The 14,524-nt window shown below is 47.0% G+C and overlaps 1 protein-coding gene across 1 annotated transcript in view; it reads left to right on the top strand.

Annotated features, from left to right (window-relative positions):
- COL6A3 (collagen type VI alpha 3 chain) overlaps positions 1 to 14,524 on the top strand; it is an 82,422-nt gene that overhangs the window by 56,209 nt on the left and 11,689 nt on the right. The window contains 13 exon segments of the mRNA XM_032355273.1: positions 136 to 198; positions 896 to 958; positions 2,151 to 2,183; positions 2,267 to 2,303; positions 2,407 to 2,418; positions 2,515 to 3,008; positions 4,558 to 4,654; positions 5,534 to 6,232; positions 7,870 to 7,975; positions 10,031 to 10,354; positions 10,356 to 10,450; positions 11,496 to 11,759; positions 12,787 to 12,882. Of these exon segments, the coding sequence (XP_032211164.1) occupies positions 136 to 198; positions 896 to 958; positions 2,151 to 2,183; positions 2,267 to 2,303; positions 2,407 to 2,418; positions 2,515 to 3,008; positions 4,558 to 4,654; positions 5,534 to 6,232; positions 7,870 to 7,975; positions 10,031 to 10,354; positions 10,356 to 10,450; positions 11,496 to 11,759; positions 12,787 to 12,882 (2,383 nt within the window).

Below are 14,524 nucleotides of genomic sequence, written 5' to 3'. Positions count from 1 at the left end.
TACTAGGAACCCAGCAGAATGTAAATCAGAGTGAGCCACTTGACTTCCCTGGGAAGTGTGGTCTAGATGCCCAAGACCCTCATCTAGACTCTCTGTTTCAGATATTAATGTATCTCTTTCTGGCTCTCTTCCCAGGGTGCCCCTGGTGAGCCAGGGACAGGCGGAGCGGTGGGACCCAAAGGCATTAGAGGCCGAAGGGTGAGTCTGTCTGCACCTGGATGCAGGTGGGGAATGAGAACATGTGAGGTGAAGATTATCCCTCTTCTCCTGCAGTGGGGCTAGTGGTAGTAGAGGGTAGAAGAAAAGGAATCCTAAGCCCTAGACCAGTGTCTTCTGGACCCTCCATGATTGTCTGCACTGTCCTCCTTCAGCAATGCTGTCCTTATGGGGAGGTCCCAAGAACCCCTTCCTCTAACACATCTCAGGGATCACTAGACGGCACACTCCCCCTCTCCCCATCATGAGAGTCCTCTTCCTTAAGCTACTTTTAGCTCTGAATGACTCTCTTCAATGGATGTTTACTCATCCTCTTAAGATTGCACTGTGTCCTGACCTAACAAACTGTGGTCTAGATGTGGGAGACTGTTATTTTTAGTGAAAACCATCGTATTATCCTGTTCATTTACTCAATGAAGAGTCAAATTACACCCTTTAAGATTGAAGGTAGGGTTTTAAAACATTGGATTGGGTGTCTCCACTGAACAGTGACCTGATTAATTGTCATTTTTTGGTTTCTTGTACATCCTCATTAATGGTTCTGGGGGAGGCATCTTACGGTGAGAGAGTTCTCGTGGTGAAAGGGAATGAGCGTTAGATTACCTTCACCACCTCTGCCAACTGCAGGAGTTGGGAATCTTCTGCCACAGCTGAGCAGTGTTTGTTCTGCCCTTTCTAGGGAAATTCAGGACCTCCAGGGGCAGTGGGGCAGAAGGGAGACCCTGGCTATCCAGGACCATCTGTGAGTATCCACCCAATTCTGATCAAGCCACTGGAATGGGATGCTCTCCACATGCCTCTTTATAAACTTTCCACTGTCTCGTCTCCTCACAGAGCGGGTTGCTGCATTTTTGTCATTACTGCCTTTTTTTTTTTCCCCAAATAAACCACTTTTCTTTTGATACCACAATAGAGAAAAGAGCTTTTGAATTTTAGAGTTACAAGAAACTTTAAAAAGAAGTTTCTTGTGAAACCTTGTGCTCTAGGGTATATTGTAATTTGCCTTCATAATTTCCTGGTGTGGGTTTGTTTGAGGTTTGTGTACAGGACCAAAAAAAAAAAAAAGTACAAGTTTTATACCTCTTGGGTTACATCTTGCAGAATTAGTATAATTTATGTCAGATGTTGGTTTGCAGACTTCTTCCTTTGGTTTATAAAATCCCTGGGAGAGCTTCAGATTTGTGGTTTAAAAACCTCGAGTGCCCGGCTACCTGGGGACTGGAGGGTGACCTGCAGCCTTTCCACTATGTCTCTTCACTATGAATGTCTTTGTTTCCTTATTTGAAGCTCTCCCTGTGTTGTCTCCCGACATGAAATTTGATGAGGTTCAAGGAATGATGGATAATCACTCCTACAAGGAAATGTTGAGGGACTAAGACAGGTTGAACTTGGGTGAAGGCCAAGTCAGGTGATTACTGCCTTTTAAACGTGAACCATTTAATGGGAAAAAGTAAGGCAGTCACTTGTCTTGTGGGAAGACACCTGACTGGCTCACAAGAGGACTGCTTGACATCAGGACAGCCACATATTGGGACGAGAAGCTGAGCGTCGCTGTGGGTCTATCCTCAGAGCTCCTTTGACTGGGGTGGAATCTGCCTGAAGCTGAGGGTTAGCTAAGTGACTCCTCACTGTCCATTCTGTGTTGAGACTTAAGCCTAAGTGTGCGATCCCTTTGATTTTTCTTCAGCTTCCAGGTTTCCAAAATGTAGAACTACTTATCTTGCAAGAGAAACACTTTTGCCCTCAAAGTTGTCTCTCTTTTACTCCTTGGGCAATAAAATCAAATTTATAGGGAGAGCCTGGGAAGTTTCAAGGTCTGCCAAGGTCTACATTTGCTTCCTTTGTTCTATTTCTGGGATTGGAGGGTGGTTCCTTTGCACTGGTGGTCCCGCCCATCTGCCTGGCTTCTCATCCTTTCCTTCCTTGTTTCACAGGGTCCCAAAGGCAACAGAGGGGACTCCATGGATGTAAGTTGCATGCATACAGCTCCAGTCATTGCATTGTAAGTCTTTTGTCCACCCCCTCACACTTCTTTCCTTTCCTTTTAAAGCAATGTGCCCTTGTCCAGAGCATCAAAGATAAATGCCGTAAGTACCTGATTCTCTGTTGTCCATGACACGCTTCTGTATTTTACATTTGAAATTCTGACACAGTAAACATGTTTCACTCCTCTCTTCCTCTCTTTTATAGCTTGCTGCTATGGTAAGTTGATTTCAGCCGTTTGACTTCCTCCTGCAGAAAGAAGAGCCCTTTTTCCAGTAAGTCAGATTTGTCTTTGAAAATCCCCACTCCCTGCAGGGCCCCTGGAATGTCCCGTCTTCCCGACGGAGCTGGCCTTTGCTTTAGACACCTCAGAGGGTGTCACCCAAGACACATTTAGCCGGATGAGGGATGTGCTCCTGAAGATTGTGGGTGACCTGACCATTGCTGAGAGCAACTGCCCGCGGGGGGCACGTGTGGCTGTGGTCACCTACAACAACGAGGTGACCACGGAGATCCGGTTTGCTGACTCCAAGAAGAAGTCGGTCCTCCTGGACAAGATCAAGAACCTTCAGGTGGCTCTGACATCCAAGCAACAGAGTCTGGAAACAGCCATGTCCTTCGTGGCCAGGAACACATTTAAGCGCGTGAGGAATGGATTCCTGATGAGGAAGGTGGCTGTTTTCTTCAGCAATAAGCCCACAAAGGCATCCCAACAGCTCAGGGAGGCCGTGCTGAAGCTTTCAGATGCAGGAATCACACCCTTGTTCCTCACGAGCCAGGAGGACCGGCAGCTCATCAATGCGTTACAGGTCTGTGCCCTGTGTGTGTCCTTGGCACCTCCCTCTGTTCTTCTTGGGCCCCGAGAAGGTTCTCAGACCCATATGTGTCTCCTTGAGGAGTTCATGAGGAATTTCCCAAAGCTCCTGGATGAGGTTGTTGTGATTGGCAACTACTTGAGTGAGATTTCCAGGACAGCCAGTGGGGCTGGCGGTAGGGCAACATCCAGATGCCTGTGATTTATTCCCACTGTGTCCCTCCTCACATGCTGGAGGAGCATCTCCCAGGGCTGACCCTGAGGCCTACAGTTTTCTAGTGTGATCTCCCTTCAACATCAATGACTCTAGCACCCCATCTATGCCCCTCTTCAAACCTTTCCTCAGCCTGGATGGCGGCCAAGGCTTAGCCTTCACTGTGAAGCTACAAAGTGCTCCCTTGTCATTAACTTGTTTAATTATTATAACAATAGAAATAATTGCTATAGTAATTGGCAAATGAATCAATTAATATTTATTCAGTGCCAATTCTGGAAGCATTGCTCAAGATAAGTGGCGGGGGGGGGTGCGCATGATGGGAAAGAGACCTAGATCCGTTAACCGCCTCCTCCCGGCCTCACACACACTTTGTAGCTTCAAGTCACCACAAATAATATGGTCATGTCACTTAACCTGCCTGGGTCTTAGATTTCTTGTCAGTGAAAGGTGGGGTGTGGTGGGATGGTCTCTAGCATATTTCCTCCCAGACTGGGGTTTCTATGGTCCTACCACTGCCTATGTCAGTGAAAGACAGTCTGGACATTGGTGCCATCTCTTGGGGCTTCTTCTGCCAAACCACAGGCTGTCTTGAGCCCAGAGCACTGAGCTTGGGAAGCCAGCTGTGGTTGCCAGCTGTCTTCCCTTGTAAGAGAGCTCATTTATGTAAACTTTCCCTCACAGGGGCTGAGGGACCCAGAACCACATGGCTCTTGACCGCACTGTTTCAGCAAGTTAGAAAAGTCAATTAATCATTCATTAATTAAATTTAATTGTTTACTAAATAACTACTTAGTGATGTTGTACTAGGCACCACGATGATGAGCAGGGCTTCTTGAATCTTCTAGAAGTGACTTTATTATTTGCTTTGCCGTTATATCCTTTTCTGGACCTGGGAGAGCCGGAGAGGATGGAGCTACCCTTTGTCCGTGGCTGGAACTGCTGCTGAAAATAGCCATATCACCCATGTTCCCATTATCCCCTAGAAGAAGTTTACCATCATCCCCGTTTTGCAGCTGAGGAAACTGGACCCCAGGCAGGTTAAATGATTTTCTTCCAGGCCTGACAGAAAGGGCAGCAGTGGGATTTGAACTGTAGCTCATCTGTACAGAAGAAAACCTGTGTTTTCCTATTAAGCTCAGTAGCTCCTTCCTAAGAAAACCCCCGAGAGGATACTGATAAAGTATCAAGGGTACCAAGAAAACCCCCGAAAGGATACTGAATCTGTTGGGGGGTTTATTTTTCTGAGCTCCATTATCTTCCTGAGCTCCATTTCAAGTAGTTCCTTACCGTGGACACTCCTACCAGCCATTTCCTTCTGTTTCAACAGATCAATAACACAGCGGTGGGACATGCACTCGTCCTCCCCGCTAGGAGAGATCTCACGGACTTCCTGAAGAACGTCCTCACGTGTCATGTTTGCCTGGGTAAGGGGCTTCTCTAACAGGAAATCTGTTACAAAGCGTGCTATCCATAGAGCGGCTCTTGAATGGAGAGTTGCCATTTATGGAGAGGGGTTGTGTTAAGTGAAGCTTCACAGAGCCGCACGTTGACCAGTGTAATTCCTATATAGGTAACTTCCATATTTAGAGTGGATCCCCTCAAACAGAGCTTCTCTCTGTTAGGGAGTGATTAATTTTATAGGAAATAAAGGAAAAAGTCAGCTTTGTTTACAGTTTGACCTTAGAGTTCAGATTTCAATTGTTGGTCTTTGTGACTTTCTGGAACACATTTCTTCAGAGAGTGGCAAAGAAATCGTTTCCTTTCCTTTCCTTTCCTGTCCTCCCTTCCCCTTCCTCTCTCCTCTCCTCTTCTCTTCTTTTTTTCCTTCTTCTTCCTCCTCTGTCCTTCCCCTCCCCCTCCTTTCTCTGTGTCTCCCCCCACCTCCCACTCCTCCTCCTCCTCTTCCTCTTCCTCCTCCTTCCCTCGCCTCCTCCTCCTTCTTCTGCTTCTCCTTTTTCTCCTTTCTCTTCCTCCTCCTCTTCTTCGACTTCTCCTCCTCCTCTTCCTCCTCATCCTTCTTCCTCTCCTCCCCCTTCTTCTTCTTCTCCTCCTCCACCTCTTCCTCCTCTTCCTCTTCTTCTGATGTCAATCCCATAGTGTACTAACAAGGACTTTAGCTTCCTGATTTGTTTCATTTAGGGTTAGATGATGAGAACTGAAATCTGGCCACAAAATGGCATCAAGCTACAAATGGGCTTCTATATTATGTGACGATTTTAATTACCCCTGACTCTCAGCACACTGATGTACAATATCTTGCTGTGGGAGTCACAGAATAAATGGGTTTCCATGCTTCTTTCTAGACATCTGCAACATTGACCCATCCTGTGGATTTGGCAGTTGGAGGCCTTCCTTCAGAGACAGGCGAGCGGCCGGAAGCGATGCAGACATTGACATGGCTTTCATCCTAGATAGCTCTGAGTCCACCACTCTGTTCCAGTTCAATGAAATGAGGAAGTACATAGGGTACCTGGTCAGACAGCTGGACCTCAGCCCAGACCCCAAGGCCTCCCAGCACTTCACCAGGGTAGCCGTTGTGCAGCATGCACCGTATGAGTCTGTGGGGAACGCCAGCGTGCCGCCCGTGAAGGTGGAATTCTCCCTGACTGACTACAGCTCCAAGGAGAAACTGGTGGACTTTCTCCACAGAAGAATGACACAGCTGCAGGGGACCAGGGACCTGGGCAGTGCCATTGAATACACCATAGAGAACGTCTTTGAAAGTGCCCCCAACCCACGGGACCTGAAGATCATGGTTCTGATGCTGACGGGTGAGGTGGAGAAGGAGCAGCTGGAAGAGGCCCAGAGGGTCATCTTGCAGGCCAAATGCAAGGGTTACTTCTTCGTGATTCTCAGCATTGGCAGGAAGGTGAACATCAAGGAGGTATACGGCTTTGCCAGCGAGCCAAATGACGTCTTCTTCAAACTACTGGATAAGTCAACTGAACTCAATGAAGAGCCTCTGATGCGCTTTGGGAGGTTGTTACCATCCTTTGTCAGCAGTAAGTCCTACATCAGACAGTGTGGGCTGGTCCAGGGCTTTCTGCCAGCTCATAGCCTTGGGCTCTCTGGGACATGAGGCTATGGAGAAGGTGTCTGGTGTACTGACGCTGACTTGTTCATTCATTCAACACATACGTATTGACACCTTCCATGTCACAGGCAGCCTTTAGAAGCCAGGTTGGCTGTGAACACATGGAAATCCTGTCCTTGTTCACTCATTTTTCAACCAAATTGGACTGGCATCTCTCAGCCATAGACACTCTGCTCCTGAGAGTGAACATGGGTCAAGTGCACATTGTGCATGATGTCATTTAAGTGGGGAAGTTCCTCAAAGGTCTTGGGTTGATCTGGGCTTAGCCACAACCCCCACACTTGGAAACCCTGGACCTATGCTGGTGTGACTCTCCTCCCCACTTTAGTGACAAACCTACATTCATCTTCAAAGCAAATCCCTAGCTGCCCCTACTCACCATGAATGCTCCCCACTCCCAAGGCTTTGTCATCCTTAACCTGGGCACTAACTACTTATCTATTCCGTGGCCTGCTGTTATTCCTTCGTAGCCTATGTTCCCAGTAGACTGGATGGTTCTTGAGGAGATGCATTGATTTATTTTCCTGTGCTCCAGGGCCCAGCACAGTACATAGCCAGCCCCAAGGCAGCATGGGAATGTATCTAACTTCTGAGGGAGCTCTAGAAGTTAGGAAGGAACATGTATGTACAGAGAGTTTATTACTCACGGTAAAGGTGAGGCCAATGAAAACTGTGTTCACATTTGTGAAGGTCTGTCCCTCAAAAGCATTAGAGAAAAAACATGAAGTGAAAGTGAGGCAGCAAGTTCACCCCGGGGCCACTGTCACTACCTTTCGAAGATTAAAAACAATTGTATTAAACACAACATTGAGAAAACAGAAGAAGTAATTTGGTTACCATTTAATGTTCAAGGGCTTGGAACTTTTTCAACTCTGTGTTTGATTTTTCTTCTATTCTTGTCTCCTCCTAACATGGGGTAAATATTTTCTTCAATCCAATCACCCAAATATTGCCAAACAGAAGATTTTGGCTTGAGATGTTTTATGGGTCAAGGACCATGGTGCTTAATGTTCAAATTTACTAAATGTAGCTTGTCTGGAGGAATGAATTAATTTAACAAATATTTATGGACTACCTGCTGTGTGATCCATTTAACTCATTAGCAGATTAATTTTAATTTGCATGGGACTCATGTGCATTTAATTTTTTTTCTCCTGGGGCTCCTGGGTGGCTCAGTTCATTAAGCGTCTGCCTTTGGCTCAGGTCATGATCCCTGCCCAGGGTCCTGGGATTGAACCCCATGTCAGGCTCTCTGTCAGATAAGTAAAAAATAGCATGGAGGACATGGGGAGATAGAGAGGAGAAGGGAGTTGGGGGAAATTGGAAGGGGAGGTGAACCATGAGAGACTATGGACTCTGAAAAACTATCTGAGGGTTTTGAAGGGGTGGGGGGTGGGAGGTCGGGGTACCAGGTGGTGGGTATTATAGAGGGCACGGATTGCATGGAGCACTGGGTGTGGTGCAAAAACAATGAATACTGTTATGCTGAAAATAAAAAATAAATTAAAAGAAATCTTAAAAAAATTTTTTTCTGTTTCTTTCCAGGTGAAAATGCTTTTTACTTGTCCCCAGATATCAGGAAAGAGTGTGATTGGTTCCAAGGGGACCAACTGTCAATTAAGAACCCTGTGAAATTCGGTCACAAACAATTGTAAGTATCATAATAATTGTCGTGAAAAGTACAGTGTAGAGAGAATGCAGAAGTTCCTTAGACAATGCCTAACCTTATGGGTAAAGACAATGAAATCCAGAAAATGTGACTTCCTAAAGGTCATGTGGAACATTCTTTCCAACCTGTTGTATCCATTTGCTTTGGTTGCAGACCAAACTCCCCAAAACTTAATGGCTGAAAGCAACTATTTATTTAATCTGTAGTTCTGTGGGTTAGCCGTTTTTCTTGGGCTCAGCTGGACAGTCTTCTGGCCTTGGCTGGGCTCACTTCTTTGTCTGTGGTCAGCAGCCTGCCTGCTGTGGATGGGGGTCCTGATGGTCTCAGCTGGTTGGCTTCCCTCTGCTCTATGTGGCCTCTCCTTCTCCAGGAGGGTAGGTTGGGGGTTTGCTTCCAGGTGGATGGGCGAGGTTCCATAAGAGAAGTCAGATGGCACGAGGCCTCTTGAGGCCTGGGCTGGAGCCAGCACACTGGTACTTCTGCCATATTCCATTGGTCAGTGTACGTCCAACAGCCAGCCTGGGTAGATTCAAGAGTTGGGGGCTTGACTCAGTGGGAGGCCTTGTCGTAGCCAATTGTGAAGGGCATGGGGGCAGAAGGGGTGGGAAATTGGGGCCATGTGGTGAAATAGCCCACTACACCTGGTATCGATCCTACAGAAGGATTGAACTACATTAACCAAAAAATGGGCTCCAAATCTTAAAATGATTAATGTTACAATAACACAGGTGATGGTGGTAACACTGGGAGGCAATGCACGTGTTCTCCTGAGAAAGCCAACGAGAGGGTGCGGGCTGGGGAACTTGTACCCACAGGAATGCTGGCCCAGCTCCATCTGTGGTACCAACTCCAGCGTGGAGAGGTGGGCTGTGTGGCCGTGTGACATAGGGCGAGGTGACGGGGACATGGTGGCTGGAACTGAGCCCAGACAATGTGCCAGCAGTTTGTCCACCTCAAGGGAGTGCCACAGACTGTCATGCCTGCTAGGTAGGAGATCTTTCTGACCGTAGCACCCGGAGGATGTGGACTTGACATCCTTGACAAACTAGTGTGGGACTTATTCCTGGCTTGACCTCCAGAGTGGGGACAGAGAGTTCACCTCCATCTCTCACCCCTGAAATCTTCCAGCTCTTGCCCTTGTCCTTGAAGGCAGGCTCCGTGCTCAGCTGAGCAGACTGACTATCGCCACTGAGGGTTCTGTGAGCTGGGTCCTGCTTGTCCAGGTCCAGAAGCTCTCTTCCTGGTCTTCATTATCTTTGTGATTTTCTCTCAAACACTCTCTGAACCGTCTTCCACCTTATCTTCAGGAAAATAGGATGAACACTATAACCTAGTGTTTGAAGTTGTAGGACATCAGCTTGGACATAGGCTGCTTGGGCCTTAGAGCAGTGGCCGACAAAGAATCAGTGAGAGTCTGTCTCCGGACAATGACTGAAGGACACCTGGGTCTGGGCTGTTGTATCTGATTATGTGGCTGTGCTTTTCAGGGATTTGTAATAGATCAAAAAATTGTGAAAAATACCACAACACCTGCAAAATAATGTAAACAAATATACACAGTAAGCTCTGGGAAGGGAAGCACTTGCTGACTTAATCACTTGGAGCTCAATGCGGCATTTTGTTGTGTGGATACTTTCTTAGAATGAGAGTAGCTATTAACTGGTTTTGTTTAATTTTTGGTGTATATGCTTCAGTTGGTCAATTTTAAAAATTATTATTGTTAATGATAATAACATAGTATTTATTATGTCTCATAAATTAAAAGCAAGATATCAGGTATATTTATAGTACAATATATAGCCTTCATTTTTAATGATTCTATTACTTTATATGCATTTCAATATTGTTTCCATGTCACAGATTCTAAAAGGAAGGAATTTAATGTACGCGATATTATCCGTAAAACATAAAAACTACTGCATGCGTTTTGATAAAGCAGCAAAGTTCATGTAACTCGTGGGAATTATGTTTTTGTAAATTTTAGAGAGCAGGCAAAACTATGTATGGATTGAAATGGTATTTAATTTGTTTTAACAGAAATATCCCGAATAATGTAACTTCAAGTCCTACATCCAAACTAGTGACCACCACAAAGCCAGTGACCACCACAGAACCAGTGACCACCACAACCAAGCCGGTGACCACCACGACAAAGCCAGTGACCGTGGTAAACCTACCCGCCTCAAAGCCGGCTGCCGCAAAGCCAGCCCCACCCAAACCACCTGCTGTGAGACCTGTGGCCTCGAGGCCCGTGGCCACCAAACCCGAGACCACCAAGACAGCCACAGTCAAACCTGCAGTGGCCTCAAAGCTGGCGGCCGCAAAGTCAGTGGCCCCAAAGCCAGCTGCTGTAAGGCCCCCCCACTATAGCCAGACCAGTGGCCACCAAGCCTGAGACCCCCAAGCCCCAGGCAGCCAAACCGGCAGCCACCAAACCAGTCTCTGCTAAGCCTGCAGGTAAGAAAGCATGCTCAGGGCTGCCAGCGAGGGACATCCTCGTTTCCTGTGTTCACGGCATGCCCCCTGAAACCTGTTTATAAATCAAGTGAAATGCAGTCATTGATCCAGGATTTGTACCTCTAGATGATGAACTTGAGAAGGCGCTGGTCAGAGCACACAATGATCAAAACATTGTTTTTTTTTGTTTTTGTTTTTTTCCTGTTAGAAAGCAGTTTTTCTCTTCCTCTCTGAGGCTCATGAGCTCCACACAAAGAGCAGGTGGGATGAGTCTCCCACCTTCTGCTGCCTCTTTCCCCCCTGCGCAGGCCAAGCCCCAGACCCTGCCTCCGAGTGGGGCAGAAGCACATTCCTACAGGAAAGTCCCATGCAGCACACTGTGGGAATTGTGGGGTGCTCCGTTGAGCTGACCGGCAGCTCAGACCCTTCCCGCCCGAGACTGAATATGTGCTAATGCTGTCCATGGGGGAAACATTTTCTAGATGGAGTTAGATATGAGGATGGGTGGGCTTCCAGAGACTCAGAGTTAGTTATTTTGTTCTTTCCTCCGGATGCGGGAATATACTAGAGAGCCATAAACCATACGGAAAGGTGAAGGCAGAATGTCTATGTTTGTGAAAAGGTGGAAATTGTCTTCCTTCGATGATCAGACAGGAAGCGAGGATTCCTTAAAAAGAATTTCCGTTCATGTCCTAAAGTTTCGTGACTTTGTGCATTTTAAATGATGGGACTCATTCTGTCTTGAATGCTTGCCCGTGTCTTTTCAAAGTCTTTCCTGAACAGGAGCGATGCTCAGTAGAAAAGGAATAGATCTGTACCTTGCTGAGAAATAATGAGAGGATGCATTCCACTTTTCATGGATGTTGGTAGCTTCCAACACTCATGTTCCTGGGGAGCTCGAACAAGAAATTGGTGCCCTGCTCACCTAAATTTCTGTTCTGTTGCCTGCCGATTCATCTCTTTCCATTGCTGTCTGTTGCCTGTGTGTCACAGTCATGTGGGGCTTTAAGCTTTATCTCTGTACTGTGCTTCACCTGTCTTTCAGTGAAGGCATCCCGAGAGGTCCAGGTGTCCGACATCACCGAGAACAGCGCCAGGCTCCGCTGGGAGAGGCCCGAGCCCCCCAGCCCTTACTTTTATGACCTCACCGTCACGTCGGCCCATGACCAGTCCCTGGTGCTGCGGCAGAACCTGTCGGTGACAGAGCGTGCCATCGGGGGCCTGCTTGCCGGCCACACGTATCACGTAGCTGTGGTCTGCTACTTGAAGTCACAGGTCAGAGCCACCTACCAAGGAAGCTTCAGCACAAGTGAGTACACGGTCAGCCCGGAACACTCGGTCCCCGATTTCCATGTGCAACATCAAACAGGACATAAAGGGGACAATTCTGATTCACTGAATCTGAAATAACAAGGTTAGAGCAAATCCTGGGTGTGTTTGGGGTATGCCCAGGTTCAGAAATTAACACAACGGAAGGTGAGGTTCCTTGGGAACTGTTGCCCTGCCCTTGGGGTCCCGGGATACTTCATGGAGGAAGCCAGAGCCATCTGGCCCAAGGGCAGCCCCTACTCTGAGAGAATGAAGTAGGTTCATGGGTCCTGGCTGGGGTCTCGACCCCCCTCCATGACCATGTTTCTGAAGTATGTCTCCATGTTAAGTGAGCAGAGTACCACCGAGACTCTGGCTCCTCAGAGTCACCGAGTCCGTGCAATCTTATCACCCCAAGGCCAAGGGATGTCTATGGCCACTGTGCAATGGGGCTCAGCGTGCCCCTCCCTAGTTCACCATGCTGGGGTCTGCCCTCTATGGCTCTGCCCTCTGTGTCCTATTGTCCCTCTGGCTCCTTTGTGGCACCAAGACCTGAGACCTACTCTTGTATGCATTCTAGTCTCTGTTATTATTCACAGCCCTGACCTTTCAGGGTTCTCCCAGATTCCCCCAACCCCCTTCTTGTTGACCCATGCTTCTCCTGGGATGCAAAGGGGTCCCCATTCCTTTCCCTGGGGTCAGTGTCACTAAGATCAAGGAACTCTGCCTGAGGAAAGGGAATTCCCAGCAGTCACCATGTAATCCATGAAGATAGGAGTGCAAAGACCCTTCAACCCCAGGTCTCTTTTTTCATGGATGGAAGCAGAAGTGGTTATGTGGGAAATTTTTAGAGATTTCCTCCATTTGCTTGTTGAGATGAGTGGAACTTGCTGACGACAGACGTCCTTAGTGTCTATAGAGACTTGGCAGGTCTTCCACCTGGAAAGGCTGCTTGCCTCGGTCCCTGAGAATTCCTAAGCCCTTTAGCTTCTGGGTTTCCTACTGGTTGCACTTGTTTTCTTTTCTAGAGAAAGTTCAGCTTCCCTCTCTACAAGCAAGGTCGGCTTCTAGTTCAACCATCAATCTCATGGTGAGCACGGAACCGGTGGCTGGTGGTGAGACAGGTGAGCTGTGAGAGTAATAAGTCCGTTAATAGCACTAGGAGCCTCCTTCCAGACCTTCTCAAACCTTTGAAACTTGGATTCTAGGTTGTCTGCTGGGGTTCTAATTCTCAGGCAAGCCTGACTTCTATGGGAAAGTTCCCAATGGGCTCTCTGTGGCCCAATGTGGTCTTATTCTGCATAGTCCAAGTTGTAAATGGTCACTTTCCTTTCCTGTCACCAGACTCTTCAAGAAAACTAGATGGGAATTGCTTTGGGGCTGGAGCCAAGAATTCATGTGTGTCTTGATCAGATTCCCTGTTACTCCTATTGGGGTTGGAGCTGATTTATGGCTTGTGATGCTGGAAGCATAGGAACTTGCCCCCTCAGTGACTTAATCTAATAACAACTGCTTAAAAGAACACAAAACAGATTAGGACAGATAAGTGGGTTTGGAAGTGACCCCTGGGGTGGATATTCTGATCCTAATTCCCTAAGCACACAACCTGCCTTAGTCTATCATCCCCGTGTCTGCGTGCCTGGGCCTGAATGTGTGCACATTTCAATCAATGGTGGTTTGTACCTGTTTCTGGAACAGAGAGCTGTTTACATGTTTTTGTTCATGAGCAGTGGGACCTTGTGACTCTGTGTGACCTCAGCCCTCATTTAGTGGAATGTGAGCTTGGAGTGTTCTCCCATGAGAGACTGGTTATTGATACAGTTAATACGCTCTGTTTATGGGTGTCCTGCAAAAGATGTCGACAGTAATATCCAAAGTCAAAATTTCATGGGCATTTGCATATTGTTTTATGGGCCCCAAAGCCAAAGACTTCCACTCACTGGGGACAAGTCCTTGTTCTTTAATGTACTGTCCACTGTCCCGAGGAGGAAGGCATTCCTCTTTACAGTGTTTCCTTCTGTAATTGACTCTGACCAAAGGCATTTACTGAGGCTTGCTGCTTTGGGGCTGGATTTAAAAGCCCTTTTCTTCTCTGTACACACTGCCTTGCCAGAAGCCCCGGCACACTGCTTTCTAGGCCTTTCTTCAGGATTCCTCATGTTTCTCTTTCCTCTGTAAGTTTTTAAAATTATGTCTGTTTCTTCATCTTACCCTTTCTGTGGAGACTGTGTCCTGTCCCATCTGTGTTTACACAAAATTGGATGATTTCTGACTCCACACATCCATCTCTTTGGGGCACTTGCGGAGAGAGACCTCTTGATTCTTTTAGTTGTTTCTGAAGAGAATCTTCTCTATTGCTAGAATATTCTATTCCATCAAGAGGCTTCCCTTATAGCCATGTCTGTGTGTACAGCTGTATTTATTATCTGTATCTGTATGTGTATCTATATTCTGTCTCTACATCTGTGTCCATCTGTTTGTCCATCATCCTTAGTTCAGCTGCATCCAGACTGAAATGTGGCATCAAGTGTTACTAGAGAGAAACCAAGTCACAGCAGGAATTGTGGAACTATTATACACATAGATGTGTAATTACTCTAAGCCAATAAATAACTTATATAACTGAAAACTATTTAAAATAACTCACTTTTGGACACAAGTTTAGGAATCGGTCTGTGGTAGAGACAGCCGTGTGTTTTTCAAACTCCTGCAGCCTTCCTGTTGGAAGGATTGACAGAAGAGCAAGACATTCTCTTCTCTCGATCT

Source organism: Mustela erminea, chromosome 8 (assembly GCF_009829155.1).
Source record: "Mustela erminea isolate mMusErm1 chromosome 8, mMusErm1.Pri, whole genome shotgun sequence".
Classification (NCBI taxonomy): domain Eukaryota; kingdom Metazoa; phylum Chordata; class Mammalia; order Carnivora; family Mustelidae; genus Mustela; species Mustela erminea.
This window is presented reverse-complemented; position numbering and strand designations above follow the sequence as displayed.